Raw genomic sequence first — 26,603 nt, 5'->3', positions numbered from 1 at the left:
GCGAGAAAGTTTAGTGTGGTGACTCGTACCTTTTATTAGATATGTATTGGCTATAAAGCGTGTGAATCCGTTGAAATATCAAATTTGACTATCTTCACGTTCATTATACTTTCTTCTCCCCTTTCGCCACTCGAAAGTAAAATGTACAAATCACGAAACTTTCTATGATAGTAAACTTTTTTTTAAGGTGTGTCATGTTCATGAAAGGGCGCTGATTCCAGCGTATGATTCACAATCATATCTTCTACAAATAACAGTTCTAAACCAAAATGATGACCATTCTCGTTTGCACACAAATGACATTGAAAAAAAAAATGCAAATTGCTACACTACAATAATACCTTTCATTGATGTTTTTTTTTTTCAGGTACCTATGTTCATACAAGAAAACTAATTCCAACGTATGATGTGCATCAATTATTTTTTCAAATAATAATTGCAAACCAGAATGGTGACTTTTCTCGTTTGTACACAACTGACATTGAAAAAAGTGAAAATCGCGCCATTTTTTACGAGCCTGACCCTCATTGCCGAATTTTGTGCTGATTCCCACGTATGACTACGCTATAATGCCCTATGCAAATAATATTTACCAACAGGGTGGATTGATTTAAATCAGTCTGATTTAAATCACGATTTTAATCAAGATTTAAATCACTTGATTTTTTTCATAAAAATCGTTGATTTAAATCAAATTTCGAAATGAATTAATTTGAAGTGAAAGTAAGTAAAATCCCGTTTCTCTTCTGTTATTTCGATTATGGAAGATAATAATCATAATACTATGAGACTCAAATGTATGTAAGCACAGTATGAAAACGAGTATTATGTAGGGAACGATCAGGGAAAATCCCGTTTGAACGGGTTACGGGTGAACCCTGCTTTCCTCCCTTTGTAACACAGGGTTTTAAAATTTCTATTCCAACGGGGAAATCACCATGGACATTTAAGATGAAAGCTCTTTTATGTCCACGTCTATTTGTTTGTTCCAGATAATAGGGGCGTATTTAGAGGGGTCCGATCCCCTCTCCTAAACAAAAAAAAAATTAAATTTTGGGCGAAATTTATGTACTAAATACATAGAAGTTCCTCGGGATAGTAATACGACAAATTTTGGATGCGTTAAAATATCGAATAATACTTTTGATAAAGTGAATACTTGACCCCATTGCAGAACATGCCGCGATCTGCGATGTGATCGCAGAAAATCTGCCGCGCATGTGCAGGAAAAATTGTCAGAGGAAATAAAATAGCCAACAGAAAAGTATAAAAACGTGCCTGCTATGTATAGATGTCTTAAATGCATTTGAACTGTTTTTCACGTCACATAAAGCATATTATTAACAATCACAAGTGTTTCTTCTGCTGGAACTGATCATCTTGATTTTGTTTTTATTTTGGAATTCCTGCAGAAAATTTTTGACTTGCAAAAGCTCATCGCATAAAGACAAAGAAAGTTCTGCCATCGGCTAATGTATAGGATCAGAAAACGATATTCACGAAGAAATTAAATATCGACTAAAAGCAGGGAATTCGTGTTATTATTCAGTTCAAAATCTCTTATCGTCGCGAATTCTGTCGAGGAATTTGAAGCTTTAAAATGTATAAAACGATAATTATGCCTGTTGTGCTGTATGGTTGTGAAACATGGTCGCTTACGCTGAGGGAAGAATGCAGACTGAAAGTATTTGAGAATAAAATTCTGAAACGAATATTCGGAACCCAAAGGAACGGAAATAAGGAATGGCGAAAACTTCATGATGAGGAATTGCATAATTTATACCATTCACCAAACATTGTTAGGGTCATCAAATCTTGGAGGCTCAGGTGAGCAGGACATGTAGCGAGAATGGAAGAAAGTAGGAACGCTTTCCAAGTTTTAACTGGAAGTCCAATCGGAAAACGACCATTAGGAAGACCTAGGCGCAGATGGGAGGACAATATTAAGATGAATCTCGCAGAAATAAGAATATAAAATAGAAACTGGATTCAGTTGACTAAGGATAGAAGTCAGGAGAGCTTTTGTGAAAATGTCATTGAACCTACGGGTTCCATAGATCATAGAGTGAGTTAGTTAATTTTAGGCGAAATTTATGTACTTTATATGTATTTCGTGCCGCTAGCTAGTTCCAATTGTTTAAAAATATGCCCCTACCAAATATCAGTAACTTTCGTGAAAAGAAAAGTGTCATGTTGATATACATTGCTGTACTTTTTCCTTAATGCTTAAGAAACATTGTTTGGGATTGAAATAGGTTAACGATTGGGAATTAATTCAATATTAAAACCCAATACTTTCACTTAAATGGCATAATTAACATTTAATACTAATTCCTAATGTTTTTTCTTTAGTTCGCGACTTGTATTATACGAAGAAAAAGATTTGATTTAAAGCAAAAAAAAAAAAAAAAAAAATCGATTTAAATCAAAAAAATCAACAAAAATGATGTTTTTGAAAAAAAATCATGATTTTTTTCCACCCTGTTTACCAACCAGAATCGTGAGAGTTCTCGTTTGAGCACAAATAACAATGCAAAAAACAGTGTTATGAGTTCCTGTTCTCATGTTGCCTCTGTACTTGACCTCGGTATTTGACGATCAATATGTAAATGTCATATTCTTTTCCTTCAGCTTACTTAAATCATCTTTTCACTGACACCAACGAAATCAGTACAGGTACGGAACCTGCCCTTGATTAGGATATTAAAGCCACACTGAAATACACACTATAATTTCGTCAGCTCTGTAAGTATTTTTATGATTTAGGATTTTCTTTATCAATTGTGACTTGTCATTAATTGTATAATTCAAGTTCAGCAAAATAGGATTCCAGTGAGGGTGAAGCAGCACTTAATTACAGAATTTGAAGTCGGAAATCAGAAATGCAGTATTTACTTTTGTCTTATTGTGCATTCCCGATTTCATTGAACGAAATTGCATTATTTTGATTCAATACAGTAACAGAAGAGTTTTTCTTTTTTACATTCACAATTTTGATTTTGTACGAGTTCAAGTTCATGGCCAGTTAAGCTCTCACACAATTAATGCAGATGCTTTGTTTAATAGAAATTCTGAGGGACAGGAAAAAAGATACAATTACGTTCTGGTGTGAAGTGCCAACGTTAATATATCTACTACCTTACCATTTCAGTTTGCTCATTTCACAATAATATTAACGTTTGCATTTTCATTACATTATCTTACAGGAAAAAAAAAAAATGCAACTTCATCAGTTAAACCATATGAAATAACCCCAACATTGAATTCCGACTACCTCTTGTTGCTCTCAAAATCAGCAGCATTTATTTCTAGTTAACATTAGTATACATTATGCATATTATCATGCGCAGCAGGTAGATTCCTTGCATGAATCGCAAGTTGCTAGGAAAAGTCACCGGTGAGTGATCTCATTGTTGCATAAAGTGCAATTATTTTTCGCAAAATTCTGTAAGCATAATCAAGAACAGTTACCATCTTGCCTTGCAATTATTATTTGCAGAGAACATTATTGTACATTATATGTTGAAATCTTCCCATGACATGCACATGAGGTACCTTAAAAAGTAATAAGGATTAATCTCAGAAAATCGGTAACGAGGGTTAGTCTCATAAAATGTTTCATGATTTGCAGTGCTTTGCAATGTTGTTCCTGCGCAAACGAGAATTGTCACCATTCTGGTTTGCGACTGTTATTTACAGTGGACATTACATCATACGATGTCCAATCGCATCACTGGGCATGAACATGATGTATCTATTTAAAAAAAAAAAAAAAAAAAAAAAAATGAGGGTTAGTCTCATGGAAAGTGGTGCGATTTACACGTTTTTCTATGTCATTTATGCGTATTGTGCGTAAACGAGAAGGATCACAATTTTATTTTGGAATTATTTGCAGAGGACATTAGTGTACATCATGCGTTGCAATCAGACCCCTGGCATAAACACAAGATATCTAAAACACCGGCATCGAGTGATGGCTTTCCATATACTCCATTATAAAAATTGTAATGATTTTACTCTTCGCCGTGGTGCCTTTTTTAACCTGGAAATTTCTGGAAGCTTGGAACTTCTTATCAGATCAGACTTATACCGGCAAAGACACTTGAAATTTTGTTTGGGTGTAAGATGGAGATTGTTTACGAAATGTGACTTCTAAAAAGAAAAATAGGGTTTGAGATTATGTTTGCCCCGTTCACCATATCTCCAATCTGTTCAAAGGTGGAATTTGAAATTTTGTACGGAGAAATGCACTTCTACAAGAGAGTCTTCAACCTTTTTATCGAGGCTTACTAGATTTCCGAAATTGTTAGGCGTAGAAACTTGAACTGCATAAAATTTCTCCTTAAATTCTAGGCTAAGAAGAAGAACGAACCTTACAGAATGTAATTTCTAAGGAGAATGGGGACTTAGATCTTTTCTCGTCTTCAAATGTCTGAAATCGCTGGGCGTAGGAAACTGAAATTTTTCACAAATATTTTCCTCAAAGTAGACTAAAGATGGAATTTTGTAAATGCAGCTAAGATGATAGAAAGAAGTTTAAGCGTTCTCTCGCTCTAGGTAATTGTAATTTAATGCAAAGGTTTTCTATAAATCCTACACTAAGATCAAGATGGAGTTTTAAGAACTGGCACTCCAAGGAATAGGTAACAAGTCGTGTTGGAAGGTTTTTCAAGAAAAAAATCCTTCATTTTATTTTATTTATTTATTTAACGCTGAGAATAAAGCCACAAGGTGAATACTTTGGGAACTTTAAAAGAATACATGCTATGAATACCTCATACAAAAAGCCGATTTTGGTAAAATTTCCAGACAAGAAAATAGTATTTAGGGTAACTTTTGGACAATTATTTGAGAGAGTAAGAACCTTGTGTAACAATTTTCACGAAACGTGAAGAATTTTCCGATTTCACATGAATTTCGTTACGATGAAGATTGATTAAAGAGTTTCCGTAACTAATTGTATGAAGTAAGAGTGAATCCACCGCTTTGGGGTTGGGCGAAAACAATTTGACTCAACCTTGGAGTTGTGAAAAGTTACTTAGAAGCAATTATGTGAAGATTTAAGCAACTCCATTAAAATCGAACTTGAACCAAAAAGTAAATGTTTGCATATACAGATGGTATTCCATATTATATTTATTTATTTCTCTCTCTCTCTCTCTCTCTCTCTCTCTATATATATATATATATATATATATATATATATATATATATATATATATATAAACTAGCCTTTGGGACCTTTCTTAGCCTCCAATAAGAACTCTAATTCATCGTGGAATGGATGCATGTAAGTCTTGAACGGTTTCAGGAATAATATTGCACCAATCATAATGCATTGCAGAACTCGGTTCCGTTAGTGAGGTTGGAGAGAGAGAGCTGTTCTAGAGTCTGAAATACCGAACGTACATAGGCGTTCAATAATGTTGTGGTCTGGGATTGGGCGGGTCATGTGAGGTGTTCACTCCAATGTTCAATAAACCACGCTTCAATAGCTCCATCAGTGTGAACTGGGGCATTGTCATCTTAGGAAATTGTATCGTGGGCTGCAAACAATATATATAATCCATACGATATACGTGGTCATTAAAATTTCCACATAGAGGAGACATCACTGGTAGTAATGTGACCTGTGGGCGTAATCACAGGACCCACGAAATACCATAGAACTGCCGTCCAAAGCATTCCTCTTCGTCGATGTTGCCTTGCCATCAATTCTGTAGGCCATCATCAGCTCCGATATTGTTCTTCGCTACATAACACATTGTGGCCACCACAGATGCATTTGTGTCCACTAACCGCGCACCCACAGTTTGGTATCTCTGAAACTCAGAGAGATCTCCCGCTCTGCGTTATCATCGTCTGCCCGTTTCAATACACGCCTCTATTCTATCCCGTCTAATGACTACGAATCATCTACCACACCCAGTGCAGGACGAAATTAAACTATAGCTAATTTTACAGTTTTTTACTGTAATATCTTCAAAGTAGACAGAAGTAATCGAAAAGTGGAAATGTAGTGAGCTAGACAATATTATTTTGCACGTGATACCGTTACTATGACTTAGCAATCTGCTTCCAATTTGCCATTTATAGATTCAGCATTTATTTGAAGCTCCATAGAAGTCTACTGTTCCAATGAACAGTGTGGACTATTATAGTGAATAAATACATACTATTAACTACAACTGTTTTGTGTGTAGGTTATAACATAATATTATATTATTAATAATGCAATATATAGGGAAAGTCAAAATGATGGACCCGATTTCAGAAATTAATTGTGTGAGATCTAAAAAACATTTGTTATTATGAAACATGTGCTAAGAAAAGTAAACCGTCCAAGTTCTCTTGGAACATATTCACAAATGCTCTATGTGAGCACCTCGCGTAACACAGCACATATCATGCCGTTAGTCTATCTCCTGCCAAACCTTTTCGAGCACATTGCGTCCAATATCAGCAATGGCTGCTGTGATGCGAGCACGCAGGTCATTCAGTTTTATTAGAAGTGGGGTACGTGAACACGATAATTTACAAAAGCACACATGATGAAATCACATGGATTCAAGTCATGTGCATAATAATCACATATTTTCTTTTTTACATGACAATGAAGCACACAGTAAGATCTCTGCCTTCCGTTCAATGCCATCTTCTTTAACTGCTCGCTGCTGACTCCTAGCGGTAGAAAGAGGAAACATTGGGTGGAAACTAAACTTTGCAAGTTAGCCTTTCGAAGCGCATGTCTCACAATAACATAATGTTTATTAGATTTCACAGAATAACTTTGGGTCCATCATTTTGACTTGCCCTGCATAAATATCAGTAGTTTGCGTAATATATTGACAACTCTTATTATTTTATGTTATAGCAAGCTTCCAGAGACTAGATTATGAGTCAGTATTCTGTTTCTAAAGAATTTTGCAATGTGTTGTAAATGTTGTAAGTTGATCATGATGTGTAAACGTATTTAGATATCTATTAGGTCCATAAATTACCATATAGCATATATTTAAACCCCAAAAATGGCGACATTTTGTCGTTGAGAAAGAAAGCTCTATATATATCAAGGGTCCTATTACTTTCAACAGCTTAGGGCCCCACCAAACCTAACAAAAGTCAGACTCTGCACATGCATCATCGGTGTTACCACTCCACACCTCTTACATATTGTAAATTACACATTACAATTGTTTTACACCACCTATAACTTCCAAATATTTTCCATAAACCTCACACTTTCCGTGCGATATAACGGACTTTTGTTGATTATATTAATAAAATTCTGCACAGTAACGCAATAACTTATTCTAGCGTTAAACTTAGTATTCTACAACCATGTCACCTGACAAAAGTTGCGATTTTGGGAATTTATTATTACTATATCAGATAATATTAAATATTAAACTGTACTATAGATGAAAATCGTAGTAGAAGTACCTATAAAACTTAACGAATTCCACTCAAAGCAAGTCACCCGTTGGTAAACTTACTTCGCTGCGCCATACATATGGTCGTAGTGGATGACGGTGACTGCTTTTGCAACCATACAAAAACACTTAAGAATCATTAGTATCACGAAAAATATTGTTTAATTTAAGTATATATTTAGTTTGTGTTCTTACTTCATATGGCGTTATCTTCCTATAGATTCACACGCTAATTAAAGTGGAACATTTTATGAGACACACACAATTCTCCTTCTATGTTATTTTGAATTGCGTATTTGCTCAACTATATTCACTTATTTACTTTAGAACTATAGTTGTCCTTCGTAAATTGTATTAAAGACTTTCCCCCAGAAAAGCAGTAAACAACGTTCTTTAATATGAGTACACTTATGACAGGATATAATACATAATATAAAATACAGAACAAAACAAAACACACAACACAACTGCTACATGAAATAAATTATCTCAGTTTGAAGAATATTCTACGCATTTGCAAGCCTTACACTATAATTGACCCAAATTACTATCTTAATAATAATAATAATAATAATAATAATAATAATAATAATAATAATAATAATAATAATAATAATAATAATAATAATAATAATAATAATATTTCAAAGCCCTTAATAAATACACTAAAAGAGCACTTACGTTATGAAATTACTTAAACCTCCACGGGCGCAGACACACGATGCCAAAACATTAGAAACTGCTATCTGCAAATTCTCATCACCTGAGGAACTAGCTGAACGTAAATATGAAAATATAGTTTTAGAAATGTCCATATTGCAACTTCTTAGAATAAAAGGGCAGCACTCAATGTTAGTCTCAATTACATCGGGGCTTCTTAATCTCCAAAATCTTGTCATGATACTTGCCCGAAGCGATAAAAGCAAATCACTAGGAACTTCTTTCAAGAATTCGATGCATATTTTCTCAAGTTCGTTATCTATAATAAACACAATAATAAACAAAGATAAAGCACTATATCAAATAAGATTAAATACTCACATAAGAAATCTGCGTAAGTTAACCTGTCTGCTGTAAATATACGTGCATTCTGATAGTTTCAATCTCACATTTTAAATGAAAATAATTTAACAAATCGATACTTCGTACCAAGCAATAATTATACAAAACAAACTACTACTTCTCAAAACAAAAATTTTAAACCAGTATGTTTCGAGCGCCCTCTTCACTGATTAGTTAGCATTGCAACTCATGTGATTCGGATTCCACCTGAAGGTTTAAGTATCTCATATAGCCTAAGTGCTAGGAAGAAATGCTAAACTCCCAAACAACTAACAGTATGTGAATAATTTTGGTAGAAAAAAGTACATGTCGCTTATCTTTTTGCAGCGCTTTGCATTCCCTGATATACTAATACTACAAGAATGAAAAACTAAGCTCCTTCAAAGGCCGAAAATTATATTACATAAATGGAGCTCTTTACGAAATGAAAATATGTTGTTAATTTTACTAAAAAGTTCATCACTGGAAAAAAATCTACCACTCTAGTATAAGAAGTTGGTGAAGAGTCAAATTTCTTCGCTAAAACATGCCTTGAGTTTCTAGAGAGTTCATTGACTAAGAGAATGTGGTATTTAGTAAAATTCGTTCTACGAGGCGCTTGATATATTTCTGGCTTTTTAAAAATAATGTACATTAATCTTATTGTCACAATATTCTCACCCTGCTGGAAGAAGAGAGGTTCGTCCCACTCCCAAACGGACGGCCTGCATGAGCAGTGATTTATCCAGAATGTTGAACTTAGGGTAGTGTTCAAAAAATCTAGGGGATGCAATCTTGCATTAAGATTGTATACTACCTTTTTTTTTTTTTTTACAAACTTTACAATTCGTTGATTAGATTTCCTTCCTCAGCCAGAGCCAATTAGCGTCGACTTTCTCATGCTGGTGTGACGTCGAGACGAAATCGCTGGCAATCGACTGATCAAACGTTATTGTGATGATCACAGCCATGTAAAGGTTGATTTCCATTCAATCTTGCGTTGCGTACTTTGGAACTTTTATCTTGCCGCAAGTAAGTTGTTTTATTCTATTGACACTTAAAAACAAGAATTTAAAAACTTTTAAAAACCAAAATAGCAAGATTTTTAATGATGTCTTCCCGTTCAGCCTAAAGGCACTCCAGCACTTTGTAGAAAATACTTTAAATGATCTTATCTTTAGGCTGTCCACGGAGGGATTTCTTCAAGAGAATTTTTCTTTAGTAATTATAACAGATTCTGTAAGAAGAATAACTGTTACTTTAAGTTTTATCATAAATTTTGGATGTTATTCTACTTGTTCTCGGAAAAATGACTAGATACAGTTCTGTTATTAACAGTGTTATTAACATGTATTTCAGTAAAAAATGAATGTGATTTAAAAAAAAAACTACCTGCAGAGAAATGGAAAACTGATTGACTCAGTTGCAAGAAAGCCGTTTACATTGTAGCTGAAATGAAGATAAAACAAACTTACTTCGGTCAGGGGCGGATCCAGGACAGACTTTTAGGGGGGGGGGGGGTTGTAATACTCCTACTTAGAGCTACTTTTAAGATCTCCAACTCTGGGATGGGTTTTATTTATATATAAAATAAGTAGGTTTCCTCTTCTGGTGGGCGATCTCCCCCCCCCCTGGATCCGCCCCTGACTTCGGTCAAGTACCAAGTCATTTCACAACAAAATTTTATTCAGTTTTCCAGTAGTTCACTTCCAACATGCTAAGGCTCACAGTCAGGGGCGGTTTTAGGATTTTAATTTTGGGAAGGTCCGCTCCCTCGCGTATGGATAAATATGCACATTTGATTGATTAATGACAATAGGAAATTACTTTTACAGTAGTGGTTGATGCTTTTTATTAAATAATTATTTACCATTAATATAAAAAGTGGAAAATAGATTTACTCTTTATTGTATCTTTTAGTGTTTATATATGTTTCAAATTTTTGGGTAGGCCCATGTCTACCCGGCCTACCCGCTAAAACTACCACTCCTTGCAGTACGTAAAAGATGTCACAGTTAACATCCTCAAAAATATTTGACCATATATTAAGCAAACAATGCAAAAGGATGTGTAAGACGGCCCTTATCCCTATTATCTGACTTTTTGATTTGATTGAAACTACAAAAAAGATACAAATATTTCAATATTGATATTTTGTATTGCTGCTATTTACATTGACAATATAAATATGAAAATAGAAGTAAATATGATACTACTGCATATAGTATAGAATTATGTATATAAGACAAATCAGCTGATAAGGTGATGCCGAAAAAGAAGTTATGTAGAATACTAATATTCTTTCTTAAGAGTCGCCTTATGCATCCTCTTGCATTGTTTACTTAATATACTGTATAGCCAAACGTGTCTTGATGATGTGAACTGTGACACCTTTTACGTACTGCAACTCTTAGCAAGTTAGAGATGAACTACTGAAAAAGTTAATAAAATCTTGATGTGAAATAATTTGATATTATACCGAATTAAGTTTATTTTATGTTCGTTTCAGTTACAATGTCAAATGGCTTTCTTGCAACTGAGTAAATCAATTTTCTATTTGCCCGCAGTCATTAATAAAAAAATAAAAAAAAAACTCATTCATCTTTACCAAAGTAGATGTGAATAACACTGCTGATAAAGAACTGTATCCTAGTCATTTTTCCGAGAGGAACGAAAATAATAACATCTAAAATTTATGATGTAACTTGAAGAAATAGTTATTATTCTTACAGCCTCTGTTAGAATTACCTTAGATTATTACGTATACAGAACAAAATTCAAGAGGACACACCTCAAGGAAAATTCAGACAAAACGGACTAAATTCAAGCTACAGAATCATAGGCGCAGATTAATAAAAGAATTATTATTTTTTTCTTCAAATGTTATGCATCTAAAATGTTATCTGAAATTCTTTACTTTACGGAAATAACTTTTTTTTAAATGATGAAAACCCAATACAAGACGTAAGACTGTTATAGTAAGTATATATTTCACATTTTGATCTTTGCTTTTAAAAAAATCTTGATCAGTATTTCAGAATTAAAATAAATATTTATACATTACTCAAAATAAAAGACTGCTATATGCTCCCACATAAGAACGACTTTTTTAAAATCAAATAGCATCACAGTTACTTTTCGTAATTATGATGAATGGTCTTACTGTAATGTGCTAAACGTATTTCAAATGTATTAAAGTTATAATAAATAGGAATACCCAGAACTTTTCATATGGATATGTGTGAAAGTAACTAAAGATAATCTGCCCTTTTATTATAACATTTTTTACGTTTTATTTAGTTTTCAGCATTTTAAAAGAAAGAAAAAGTTATTTCAGTTGAAAAAAATACAGATAACATTTTAGAATATATGACAATTGAAGGAAAAAAAATAATCATATAGGGTGTGCACTAGTACATCCAATATATACTCCTATGATTTTGTCCTCGTCAGAATTTTCCCTGTATTTTGACCGCTTGGATTTAGTTCCCGCCCTCGTTCTAAGCCATTTTATCCGACCTGCATACAAATACGCTAGGAGTCCAGCTTTCCGGTGCTGCATTTCCCTAAAAATTTCCTCCTCGCATAGAATTCCATGTCTCCAAAGATTTGGCAGAGCGGGAATTCCCGTTCTGCTTAAAGATAAGATCAATTAAAATATTTTCTACAAAGTCCTGGAGGGCTTTTAAACAGGAGAATGAATCTTTTTAATATTGAATCTCCTAGTTGGGCGTTAAGGAATTTATTTCCGGGGGGGTGTCCGAAAATTTTAGGGGGTTAGGGGGTGTAGATAAATCACTGTGCACGAGCCATTGATACCTCTGTCCTAATCTGAGGCAAGCAGGACTGCGATTTGTAAGCCATTCTGAAATTTGAGGGATCCCAAAAATGGGTTGGTCTCGGCCGGGCTGCAGTCATACCGTGGGATTCGGTACCTAGCGGTGCCAGACGTCTCCTGACACCGAAACGGAATGACAGCTTATCTTAACGCTAACATGCCGGCAGACTCCTCGCTAGGGGAGATCTCTTCACCAGTAGGTATAACTGGAAGATAGACCTGAGACTATCGTGCAATGGGAATATCCCACTGCTCTACTTGTGACTTGCGTATTAGCGATCGCCCTACAAAGGCGGAAGACTTATTTGTGCAATTATAGTGAGCTCAATAGTGGATCGATGCTATCACTGAAACTGGGTGGTGAAAATTCTCCATGTATTCCGACTACCTATTCTATCATCGAGTCCCCCTATTGTACTGGGTTTGTACGTATAAAAATCAAAAATGCACTGCAATGGCAGCTGTTTCGATGAGTGGTGGTGTGTCATAAGGTTTAGGTACCCACCATACTAAGACAAGTGGTCAACCCAAGAAAGGCGCAATAGCTTGTCATCGTCTCAACCATCTAAACGGTATTACACTACTCCTATGAGAAATCACTAGGAAGTACTAAGTAATCATAGGGCACTCATCTACGATGGAGTCCCTAAAGGTACCCCTTCCCTCCGGACCAGGAATCAAAACTCAAGAGAATACAAGAAAGTGATGCTCAATATACTACAGTGGGAGAAAAAAAAAAACTCCTAATGCTTTAGAAAAGACTTGCCTTCAGCTAGGACCAGACTGAACTGTGCAAGTTCTAGTGGCGATTGTTCAATCACGGAACTGTCTTCGGATGCTGAAGAGGTTGTCGAGATATGTAAGAGTATCAGGATCCTATACTCAATACTGATAGAATGTGGGCTTCTGACACTCATAAAGGTAGCTGAGATTGTGAGTGGAGAGGCAATAATCAATTTAAATAGCAGAGGGGTTAAGTGGCTATAGAACGAAGTAAGTTGCTTGGTCATATCAAACACTTCACAGCTCAAATCAAGAAATCATCAAGATTAAAAGGAACGCACCAAGCCCAACGAATTTCGCGCAAGTACCAGCATGGAATGCTCATGCAAATGGCAGGCAGGCTGAGATTGCACTCATGGCATCACAACCTAGGCACATCCTATTCGTGAAATCTGAGACAGATGAGACTGCATAAGAGACAAGGGGCACTCTCATGAAAGTTCTGAACACTGAGAAAAACTGATGATTCATAGTATCATAGCATTTGGAACGAGTGTAGTAATACACAAACAGCTGAAGATCTGCCAACGATCAAAAGCAACTCCAAAATCAACCTGAAACTCACTGATCAGCTTTCAAAAAAATGATCCCACATGATTATTATCTATGACGTAATAGCAATTACCTCTGCGGATAAACTAGTAAAACATGTACACAGAGATGTTCACCTTCGCGAGGGTGGCCTTCTCGAGAGCATCAAATTCCCTTGCCCACAATGACGAGAGGGCGAGGACAAGCTTCGAAAGCAACGGCGAGGGTGATGGACAACTCCTTTCGTGAGGGCAAGGGAGAGCAAGACAGATGGACAACTCCCTTTGCGAGAGCGAGGAACAATTTTCTTCGCGAGAACGAGAGCACACGAGGGAGGACAAGCTTCCTTAACAACAACTATTTTGAAATTTGCTGTTTGACCATTTTTGGAGGGAGGTAACATTTAAAATACCATCTGTCATGTCCCCTAGAAGAAACGTTGGTGTCATAGCAAGATTTTAGATTGGTCATATTCTTCCTTTCATTTAATTGCAGTAGACAATTTCTCTTTGTACTTCTACATAATTATTAAAAACAATAATGCAAATGAATGTAATATTTGCTTGTTTCTCATGAAAGTTTCCGGATAGAAATTGTGCAACGTTTAGAAGCGAGTGTGCCTCATTGTTGCCCTGCCTGTGTTGGAGACTTTTTAGATAAAAAGTGTATACACTGTCATGTTCAAAGAGTGCTGGTAGACAGTCACTCTCGTCATTCAGCAGTAAATGACAATTTTAAGAGCGCAAATATCTGCATAAACACAATTAGTTAGAACCAACAGAATGCAGTAGATCAGATAGAAAAAGACTTGATGGAATAATTTCGATTCATAGATGGCCATTTAGCACTGTGCTCACTCGGGATTCGCGCCCTTACTTCTTTTAACTGGGATCGCGCTTGGGCTCAGTTGGGCTTGCATTCATTTGGGCTCGCGCTGACTTATTTCATTGGAGCTCGGGCTCGCGCTTAATTATTGAACCCGACCCCCGTTGAGCGTGAGTGCCGAGTGCCAAGCTCGCGAGCGTCGGAGTCGTGAGTTTGATACCTATGAAAAGGGCTGATTAATGACGTACTCCCCCTTCAATTTCTACCCCTGAGGGAGTTGTGACAATTAATTGGAATTTTTAATTTTTCCTATTTTTGTGACAGCCCGAACTATTAACTGAATCAGTATTTGTTAAAATAATGTCAGTCACTTTGTATCGATTTTCACTGTTTCTGTTTTTAGACTCTACGTGGATAAAGCTACCACTTAGTTACAAAATGTGTTTTTTTTTTTCTTGTCCCTAAGTACAAATACCTGACACGTTAATACTGAAATTTTGTTAAAACACCTGCTTTAACAAAATGAATTTAATCAGTTCCACAAGACCTAGGTTGTTTATGCAGCTGAAGTTTGCAATACTGTTGAGTGATTTTCGTTCAGCGTCCTCTTTTGCCAGCGGTGCTATATGAGACGTGGACCTATAGTTCTAACGTAGAATTCGAATTACTGTCGTTCAATGCTCTCCCACTAGGAATCGATCCCCAGGACCTCATGCACCAAAGGTTCGCGTGCTAGTCATTAAACCAGCGGGGAGGGCTTGTAATACTTTTGTCCAATGATTTTTAAGAATAAATTAAAGGTGATTATATTTTCGTTTAGTCAGCGTAAGGAAGAAGACGTTCAAATTACAGCATGATATATTGATTGTGAATGTGATAGCGCAAGTATTGAACAATTGTATAGTAAAAGGTGAAATATAAATTTGTACAAATGAAATAAACGGCTAGAAATAAACATACGAAAAGCCCCTTCAGCAAAATGAGCAGGATTTTGTTGTGAGTAAGCAGTTTAATCATATTGTTATTAATTGCGCACAAATGTGCCACACATCATAGCACAAATGCTGAACATATTTACCTTTTCTGCTATGCTTGTCCATCAACAGACAATTATCCCGGACATAACACGAATCAAACATTACGCATAGACATCTCTTGTTCTTAACTAACACAAATTCTTAGTTTTTTGTTTGTTTCGTTTGGTGAGAAGACAGCTTTATATCATGCTATCGAACCTTTGGAGTTGTAAGTAGAAATTTAAGGAGACATCACAGGTATTCAACATTCGTGAAATTATAAAACTTATAATCACAACTGCTAAACGTTTTCCGAAAGTGTTAAACGTTTGGTAAAGGAAGTAACAGGATCTGATATCAGTGATTATACATGTTGGTTAAAACCATTTCATAAGAAAACAGCTATCTCTGCGGAAACTAAAAGCAAACCAAGAGATAAAAAGGAACTTTCTCTGACCCCTTCGTATCGTTTGAATGTAACACAAAGAAATAATGGTACTTCAGAGGGTACTGAACATCAATGGTCACCTTCAACATATTTTCGTTCTTAGTCAAGTTCGGGCTCCAGTAATACCTGCATGAGTCCCGGCCTATCTACAGGGAGGGTGCTAATCAAAGCATTAAAAGTGAACGATTTTTGAGAAATTTTCACATGGTACACCTCCAGAGCACTTACTTTTTCTTTATATGAAGAAATATTACTCTGGTCTCTTACTGCAAAAGAATGCGATTAAGAGAGAAGGAAATGTAATTTTTTTCTTTAATATTGTACTTTAAATCGAAGGAGGCTTATGAGAGAGGTAACACAAGTAAAAATTAAAAAAAAAAAAAAAAATATTGCTTCAAACTAAAAGAAAACTTTCTTAACATATTAATTGTTGTATACAACAATCAGGGCCGGACTTAAGCGCATTGGACCGATTGCTCCCAATCGAGCCCGGCGCTAGAGTCCCTTACCATTGCCGTCTTGACAGCCTAATGGGACCCTGTACAAACCAGTGTGGCAACTATGACTAAATTTTGCAAGTAATACATGTAATTGATACATTATAATACATTCTGCTTGCTAGTCCCTCGGCCAAGTGACTATCAGACTGTTAAGTTGCTCTCCTATTCCTGACCTGTCAAATACACACAACATGTTGCAATACAGGCACATTCATAGTCATAAACAAGAGAGCGTATGGCCTCTACCTAGAATTCAAGTGAATGAACAGTTTGTACTAAGTTTCTGGAAACAAGCAATATGTTCTGAAGTTAATTGTACAGTAGTTTATTTGTTTACGTTTCCAACTTCTGTTGTAAAACTAGATATAACTAGGGATGATTCCATACCGGAACCAAATACCTGGGCAAAACTTATATATCGTCTCAAAGCTCTTGCCATGAGAAGTACGAAACAGTTTTCAAATCACGGGCAAACCCACAACCTGACCCTATAAGGGGCAAATTTGTTGGTGTTTTGACCCTGTGTATGGCATATTCGACAGAAGTAAAAATGAATGTTACGATGCATCACGCTTAAGCGCCTGAGTCTATCATGCTCCTTTTTCGGCTCATTGCTAGAACGTGACTCGGGCAAAAGTTTGAAAATATAACTTTGCAACCAGACGTATCCATTTGGTCGGTGTTACCAACGAATTGTAAGTATAATGTGGCAGATGGTTTCTCCACCACTGGATGTATATCCTGTAACGTGACAAAGATCATTCGTCAGTAGAGAAAATATACTGTGGACGTGTTCCCCTCTCAAGGATTCCAGTTTGTCAGTGTTACTAACCAATTGTAAAAATGAGAAGGTGTAAAACAGGTTCCATAGGATAAGACGTTTATACTCAAAGCTTGGCAGAAACATCACACGATACTATAGTAAAAAGATGTAGAGTGTGACCGTCTCTCAACCATTCTAGGTTGTCAGTGTTGCCAACCAGTGATACGCTCAGGCGATTACTAGTGATGCGTCGTAACATTTATTTCTAATTCTGTCGAATATGTCATACATAGCGTCACAAACACCAACAAACTGGCCTTTTATAGGGTCAGGTTGCGGGTTTGCCCGTCATTTGAAAACGGTTTCGTACTTCTAATGGCAAGAGCTTTCAGACGATATATATAGGTTTTATCCAGATACTTGGTCCTGGTATGGATTTGATTGATTGATTTTTGAGTTTTACGTCCCGTTCAGCAGCGAGGCTACATGAGACGTGGACCTACTGATTAACGTGAAATCCGAACCACATGAGCTCCTGCCGAGAATCGAACCCGGGTCTCCCGCGCCAAAGGCGCGCATGCTAACCGCTTAGCCACGAAGGAGCCCGGTCCTGGTATGGAATTATCTCTAGTAACTGATATGATACGTCTATGAACACCCGGATGGCATAGCCTAAGTGCGATTTCTTTGTATGTTTTTTTTTTTTTTTTTTTTTTCCTCTCTTCTCCCACCTAAAACCAGGTTTTATATGCTCAAAGGCTATATAGTGTGTTGAGGCAATATAGTATATATGCAATATACATGCAAGTTAGTTGGGAACCTAGGGTCCCGCAATAGTATTCCCAATCGGGCCCTGCTTTATTTTTTTTAACTATGTGACCCCTCAGGAATAGCCTCTACTTTTTTAACTATGTGTTTGAAGGCATCTTGTCTTGCTAAAATACATTAAGTATGATATGTTAAATAGTTTTTATGTAGTAGTAATAAAGTTTGGTCGAACACATTTTCTTATACTGTATCAACGAAGAACTGGATGATTTTTTTTTTTAGACAATATATGGTATAATATTACCTAATCACCAACCAATACGCATTTCTTGGAACAGTCGTCAGAACGAACCTTCAATTTACAGTACCCGAAGAAAAGTTTTATGTGCAGCTTTAACGTCTGCAGGTAACCTAGGGTTGGAATCCAAGGCTAGATTCACAACAAGCTTCTGGGGTGGAGGGGGCTGAAAGATTCCTCCTATCATCTGAAGCTACCGCAAAATAGTGTCGATACGGGAAGGGGCTAATGACACTTCGTCCTGTGCTGACGGAGATATTTCTTTGAATTTAGTACAAATGTCTTCCTCATCACCGTAGTGAAAATAGAAACTAACTTTTGCAAAAGTGGCATTTGTATTCAAACTTTAAAAAAAATGGGTCAAAGATTTTTGCACAAGAAATATACAGTGCATTCCATGAATAATACTAAGGCCCGTGTTCCGAAGAAACCAAGGCAGATAGAAACATGAAACCTTTTGTAACCTTCAAGGGCATAAAAGACAACATTATACTGATAAGAATAATCCCCCCTGAGGGAGGCCCAAGGGGGTTACGGGAGTATATCCAAAATTTTAAATAGCAACCCCCATCATATGGCACCTCGTTTGAAAGGTAATCAAAGTGTAGAGACCAGTTCTGCAAACTACATGTCGCTAGCGTGTCTTTAGCCAACATGGCGGCCATCCGTAAAGTACGGTCGAAGTGCGTTCTACGCGCAACACTAAGGCCTGTCTCCTGAAGAAACCAAAGCAACCTGAAGAAACATAAAACCTTTTGTAATCTTCAAGCGACATAAAAGATAGCATTATGGTGATAAGAATAATCCCCCATGAGGGAGGCCCACTATCTGATGCGATTTTCCGGTTAACAGTACGCTACATTACAACCCGGAGCAGTAGGTCTGAAGGCCGTATACATATGTTTGTGCAGGTGCGTTTGACCCTTCTACACTGCACACATAATGTGCACTCTTGAACAGAGAACTAAAATTGTGTTGCTCTTTTGTGCTACGAATTGTTCGTACAGTGCAACAGCACGGTTGTTTAATGAACAAAACGTGCGCAACTCGATTGATGTTTCTTCTGTACACCATTTATTACACAAATTCTTTACGACAGGCAGTGTGACCAATGCCCGAAAGCCACGAAACCCTAGTGTTGCTACGGAGGAGAGACAGATGCAAGTGTTGGCATAGCCGACTGTGCATGCTCAACAGTCCAAAACAACGGTGGCTCAAACGTGCGGTGTGTCACGCACAACGACACACAGAATCTTAAAAAACATACATTCCATCCATACAAACTTCGTATGGTCCAGGAGTTAAATGAACATGATCATATATGCTCTTCGAGTTTTGTGAGCAGATGTGTGAGACATTGGCGCGTGGGACCATTACGCTGATAAACGTGTGTTTCAGCGATGAGAATACGTTTTACTTGAATTGAAAGGTCAACAGGCGTAACTGCCGATAGTGGTGTGACACAAATCCTCGTGTATTTCGTGAAGGCAACACCCATACTCGCTGAATTTCTGGGCGAGTATCTTCGGTAATCACATAATCGGGTTCCTCTTCATCGATGGAATATTAACAGGCGATTATTATCTGGCGATGCTGCAAGACTTGATTGTACAATTGGTTGTGGAGGCAGTGGAAGACAATCGGCAAGAATTTGGAGAGATTCTGCCTGTTTTTCAGCATGGCGGCTGTCCTGACCATTTTCTCTGCCTTGTACGTGACTATTTAGACGGTGTGTTTCTGCAAAGACGAATTGGTCGTCGTGGCACCACTGAATGGCCAGCACGTTTGCCAGATCTTGCTCCACTCGACCTTTTTCTCTGAGATTATTTGAAGACTGGTGTGGTGTTCCGCACACAGTGCAACGACATTGCAGAGTTGCACCAAGGTATAGTTGATGCCTCTCACTCCATACCAATAATAACTTTTAGCCGTGTTCGAGAGGAGTTCGTCCGGCTGTCATATTTTACGGCACCGCGTTGGCGGAGGTGATTAGAGATTTTGACATCGTATCCCGACCTTGGATCTTGTTGCAGACCTCTCCTCGTACTGTAGTCGTAGAACCAGGTCATTCCAGGTGCTGAGTTTCTGCGATCGATTTTACCTCATTAGTTTAACCGTTCTTTGTGACTGTTCTCTTCAATGTTTGACGATCCTTTAAACCCAGCTTTAGTTCCCGTCCACTATTCCTCTCCTTATTAATGATTTGCCTCAAGAGTTGTATGTGATATCATCACTGGATACTGTTGTTTTTAATACACCAAAAACCCAGTGGTAGTACTGAATAACTATCCAATCAACCCACAACGTATCTTCTCTGATAATTGGAGGTCTTCCAGCGTCTGTCCTACTACACACACGAATCTATACTACACCATTTCGTGCATTACTCGTTACTGTCTAACACAGTACTAACACAATAAAGTTGTAGCGCATCAATGTTAAGATTTGCTAATGCACAAAGGATACGTGTAGCAGCATATGGGTGTTTCCATTAATTTTAATCAGGTTCTTAACTAGGGTAGTTTATTAATTTTGAGTTTTAAGTCACACAACTGAATCCTTTGCACTAAAGGCGATTACAAAAGATGATAGATGATGAAACAAATGATGAAAGGACGATAAGTAATATTCATGCCCTGATCGAGATTCGAAGGTACTCATAAAATCCAATCCCATTCCTAGATTTTCAACGCCGAAACATGTATTTCGTTATTTTAAAAGGCTTATTTTACGCAGCAAAAACTGCCTCCAACACAGGGGTGTAGCCAGCAGGTTTGTGTAGGGGGGCCCGTCGTTTTTGAGGGGGGGGCCAGCTAGAATGTACAAAGCCAAAAAAATGTTTTGCTGCTAGCGTTTTTGAGGCCTGAAAGAAAGCAAAATTTTGGTCTCCTATTTTAGCTTCTTCTTCTTCTTCTTCTTCATCTATTATTATTATTATTATTATTATTATTATTATTATTATTATTATTATTATTTTCCATAAATTATATTCAATATAGTTTTTATTATGCTTAATCAAGAACTACTGCTCGGGACCAAACGCTATACTTTTGTGCATAACTATAAAGGTAACCAAGAAAGTTCTGTCCCTTTTCGTGGAGGTCTGTGTTCAATTGGACCTCGCACTGTGAGTTGAATGCGAGTGGAGAGAAGGCAAACGTCAGTTGTTGGTGTGGGTATATCCAACATACTACCTGGTTGTGACAATTCAGATACACAGTGAACTTGCGTAAAGACAGAGGAAACATGGGACATCCACAGAGCGTCATAAGAGCATGTATGCTGAACGAGTTCAAATGGAGGTCAAACGCCGCTGCAGCGGGACAGAAGATGGTGTCGTGAGGGTGTCGTGACGACGCGAATATTGCAGCGATGGCTTAACAAGTTTAAGAACGATGACGAAACACCCGAAAACACCAGGTGCCAGAACACGAACACATGTACAAAGAGGAACTGGGACTACAATTCAGTATGTGGTGAAACCATTCGGCAGGACATCCATCAAGTTGTGAAGCACTACAAGTTGGGTCGATGGGTCTCTCATATTTTGACTCCGGGCCAGAAGGCAACGCGGCAGTCGACTGTGTTTATTTACTGTTTCGGAGCCTTTTTTGGACAGGGCGTTGACATGTGATAAAAAGTGTGTCCTATACGAAGCTCCACGGCGCCGCATCATTGGTTAGCATCCCATAAACCGATTTCAAAACAGCAGAAACCAGCACTGTACCAGAAGAAGGTCCTTCTGTGTATTTGGTGCATCGTGCATCAGGAACTGCTACCAGCTGGTCAGAGTATCAATGCAGCTGTGTACTGTCAGCAGTTGAGCTGTGCTCAACAAAAACTCAAAACTCTGGAACCATCAGTTCTGAATTGCAAATGGGTCCTCGTTTACGGGACAACGCTAAGTCCCACGTGGCTAGGATGACTCAGGACACCATTTTCTGCCTTGGATGGGAAACAATATTGCAACCACTAAATTCCCCGGGTATTGCACCGTCCGATTATCACCTGTTCCATTCTTTGGACAATCATCTTAGAGGACGCCAGTTCAAATCCCCAGTAAAAGTCCAAAATGCACCTGATACTTTCTTCGTTTCACGGCCCACCAAGTTCTACCGCGATGGATTGCATGGCCTTCCAGAACGTTTTCAGAAGGTCGTCGATGCTGATGGGGACTATTTTAGATCTTCCAGGTTAGGTGACATATCGATGTTCGAAGGTGGTGGGTGAAAACGTTTCTTGGTTACCTTTATATTTAAATTTAAGACCTCGTATACAGAACCTATCTACACAAGATTGATTTTCTTTGAAATTTCTTTATGGTTTCCTGACAAAAATATTTATTTATTATTCGTGACAAAAATATTTATATTATTTATTATTATTATTATTCGCATTTATTTATTTATTATTCGTAAAAAAATATTATTTTATTACACTGAGTAGAAATAAAAGAGAGCGAATGAAATCCAAATTGAATAAAAGCATTGTTTCTCACTAAATTTTCCATCCTCTATGTCTTTTAAAACACTTGTTAAAGCATATAAAATATACTGTATTTACAAATCAGTTTAGTACCTTTGTTTTATGGCTGTATTTGTAGTACCTTGTTAAAACGTTTGTCTTCAAACTGTCAAATATAAATCGCAGTAAATTGTGTAATCTGCTGTTACAAAAAGGTATCCTATTTTTCGATCGGTATAAGGAAGAGATATTATACTATTTTTCGATCAGTATGGGAAAACAATATTTCTCCATACTATTTTACCATAAATTATTAATTGTCAATAAACTTTTTTACTTTTAAATGAATGAAGCGAAATAATTTTACTATGATGTTTTAAAAGCTGGTCATTTGGGGGGGCCAGGAAACCATTTGGGGGGCCCGGCCCCGATGGGCCCCCCCTTGGCTACACCCCTGCTCCAACAGATGTTAAATGGAAATATTTTACAGTCTCACGAATTTAGGAGTGAAAAACAACTTTATTAAACAGAAATGTGTTAGGCGGACAACTGAAATCAAAATAAGTATTTTAATGAAAACTTTCAAGTTCCAGAATGAAGCGTTTAGCTAACTTTTAGACACCCTGTGATAGGTCAGGTGTATATACTACGCTGTCAGCTAAAAGATCTTTGCTTTTTTTATCTTACACATTTAATCTTAAGTAAACTAAGCTCGTTTTTTGAACGAAATGCAATTTTCAGTTATTTTCAAATGCCAGTAATTCTAACTGGTCTAGGAACATAAAGAAGACGAGAGTGTAAGCTAGAGAATTATCGAGGTGCTGTCGAAAGATTAAAGAACTCCAACAATTTTTCTTATGCAAACTGACTGACATGATAGTGTGGTTTCTAAGGCCAGTATTAGTACAAAGAGTCGAGCAGTCAAGCAGTAATGTGTATAAAAAAGACTATTAGAATAAATAAATAAATAAATAAATAAATAAACGTGTATATAGTTTTCTTTATTCATTGTAAGTTTTGCGTGTATGTATATTATATATTAGGGTGATCCAAAATTTCGAAAAGCTGAAATTTTTACAATAGCACCCCCTAAATTTGTTCTCCCTTACAAATAAATAATACATGCAAAATTTCAAATCAATAGCTCAATATTTAGAGGTTGCCCAATCGACTTAAAAGTTCAACAAAATTATTTTTTTCTTGTCGCTGTATTGAGAATGCGATACACTTTAATTTTGTACATTTGTTCTCCTATGTCTAATTCATGTCATTTCTTATTGCAAATCAAATATGCCACTGTATGAAATGTTCCAACAAGTATCAACAAGGCTGTCTTATTATGTTACATTGGAATTTCATTCCCTTTGCCGCCATTACAAATAATGAAAACTTTTCAAATTTTACACAATATTCTTTCCAATGACGAATTGTTCCCGCCTACGTAGCAAGTTTAGCAAAAAATAACTTGGTTTCGTCTCGATTGATATGTTGCAGTCGTACTTCATTTGTTTAACGATTATAATCCAGGAACACCACAGTCGGTGAGACATTTGGTGGCAGTAAACTGATAATATCGAATTATAGCAGTTGTTTGTTCCCGTTTGGTTACCAGAACAAAAGGTAGAAGTGTGGTGGTACAGTGTTGACTTAGCCTGTGGTGTGATAGTGAGTTTGTGATAAAGTTGATATATTCTTCGTTACTGTCATGGCAGAAGTCACTAGAAATAAGACTAGCATTTATTTACTGCGAACAGATAAGGAAACTCTGACCAGAAGAAACTACCTTCGAATGACGTTTTACGTATATTTTTCGCCATCATCTAAGCTTAGAAAACAATCCATGATAGTGCTAGAAATGTTATACGAGAAACTGTAAAATTTTGGGAAAGGGTTCATATTTCAATTTGTGAGGTAAAGCATGCTATTGTGAAACTCAAAAAACTGAGGGACCAATCAATAGGCAAATTTAAAGAAAAGAATGAATTGAATATCTAAAGTTTATGTTCATTGTTAAAGTTTATGTGAAAGCGTGGTTCGCATCACGTTGTTACAGCTACTCCAAGAAATGGTCTCGAATTCCTGAAAAATCTTCTTAAATATTAAACAAACAATCTAGCAATTTACAAAGCCCAGGAAAAATTCGTGGTCATATCTGGTATTTGAGCGAAGAACTCATTGGCTTGCGTTTTTCGACGGCGAACCGACAGCAGAAACAAAGCAAGAAATGGTGAAAAACTTGAATACATATAACAGCAATGATGAGCCTCCAAAAGTCCTGCAAATACCTCGAGATGCTCTTGCTTCACTTCAGGATGCCAAGATCGAGAATTTCGTGACGAAGAACACGATGCAGGTTTTTCAACGTCAGAGTATTCGAACGACATTTCTTGCACAAAATCCGGAGACATGGGAATCCAACACTGACTACTTAGCTGATTATGAAGTAGTTAAACACTTGCAATTAGTTAATGAGCATGCAGAACGCAATTGCCCTCATACAAGAATATAACGGTATTTATCACAAAGGACGAGGAACAGAAACAATGCCTACTTCAAGTTGCTACGGAACAGCGACGCAAATACGTTAGTTGTCGCCCGGGGCAAGAACTCGCCGCCCACCTGACCAACCAAACCCAAACGTTCCCCAAATATTCACCCAATTTTGCGCCCTTCCAATCCCGCGCCCGGGGCACAAACCCCGTTTGCTCCCCTTGTTACGCCACTGCTACGGAAAACAGGGGGCAATATCCAGACTGTTTAAAGAATACCTTATCTAATTAAACTTAATGTGTGAAAGTGAAGTGTAAAATTAGAGTGAACACATAAACTTTAAAATTTTAATAATACAAATAACTTACAATCAGAAATAATGTGCTTTTATGTGTAAGTGTGAAATATGTATATAACAACGTGTATAAGAATATATATGTATAACAATGTGCATATGTCAATTGCATTCAAAATTTCAATCGCCTTGACGCAACCTTTAAAAATTGTTGTAAAAATTTTAAATTTTACCAATATATCTATTTTCAGGGACGTAATAAATGTTAAAGGTGCCGCAAGAACACTGACTAGTGAGTGTGGTTAAGTAGTATATCACCTTATTAATCTTCATAAAAGGAACGTTTCTCACACTTTCCGCCATTTCGGATAATAATTACATGTTAACCGGAATTACACAAAAATGATTCGTTTAAGGCGGTTAAAATGTCATTCAAACCCTTGAAATTTAAAATTTTATAGCTCACTTACTCCGCAATGCTAAAGAGAGTGAAGGTTGATATATTTTGACCTCAAAATAATGATATATGTGTCTCAGCATTCTCTCGCATTTTCTATGTTTCTGGAGTGCGTACCGACTTTAGAGACAACTTGTAACTAGGTAAAAACTCACTCCTCGACCCATGTTTATTATACTTTTTTTTCCTTTACTTCATTTGATATAAGAAATAAACTCTCGAAATTTGACAGATATTTCCTTTACATTTTATCTAACAGTGGTTCCCAACCCATAGGGTGTGAAGAGGAAGAGGAGCAAGAGCTACCGACAGAAATACACTGTAAAATCATGTGTGATGCACTACTTGCAATGGTCACTTAGAATTCAGGTTTAGCAAACTTCACAGACGCTTCATATTTCACTAAATAACGCTTTCTTTCTACGTTACTCGCAATTCTTCATTTTTAAGCTTTTTCATTTTTTGTTTGTTCACAATGTCATTGACTTATTTTTAAAAAATGTCAGAAGTGTTGTCGGAGTTCTCTGAAGTACTAAAAACCTAATAAAAGCAGTATTTAAACAATATGTAACTTATTTACAAGAGCCAAGAATGTGTACAAATTTAATTACGCTGTTTCTTATGATTATTTAAGTTCTTGTTATGATTCCGGA

The 26,603-nt window shown here is 36.7% G+C and overlaps 1 protein-coding gene across 4 annotated transcripts in view; it reads right to left on the bottom strand.

The window, feature by feature from the left end:
- LOC145688127 (serine/threonine-protein kinase ATR-like) overlaps positions 1-26,603 on the bottom strand; it is a 381,701-nt gene that overhangs the window by 231,013 nt on the left and 124,085 nt on the right. For all 4 annotated transcript variants that reach the window (XM_081761899.1, XM_081761900.1, XM_081761902.1 and 1 more), the window contains one exon: positions 8,115-8,412. In XM_081761899.1, coding sequence (XP_081618025.1) covers positions 8,115-8,412 — 298 coding nt within the window. The remainder of the gene's footprint in view (positions 1-8,114; positions 8,413-26,603) is intronic.

This window comes from Thermobia domestica, chromosome 6 (assembly GCF_964235325.1).
Source record: "Thermobia domestica chromosome 6, izTheDome1.hap1.1, whole genome shotgun sequence".
Lineage (NCBI taxonomy): Eukaryota > Metazoa > Arthropoda > Insecta > Zygentoma > Lepismatidae > Thermobia > Thermobia domestica.
Note: the sequence above shows the minus strand (reverse complement) of the source record. Positions and strands in the feature narration are given on the sequence as shown.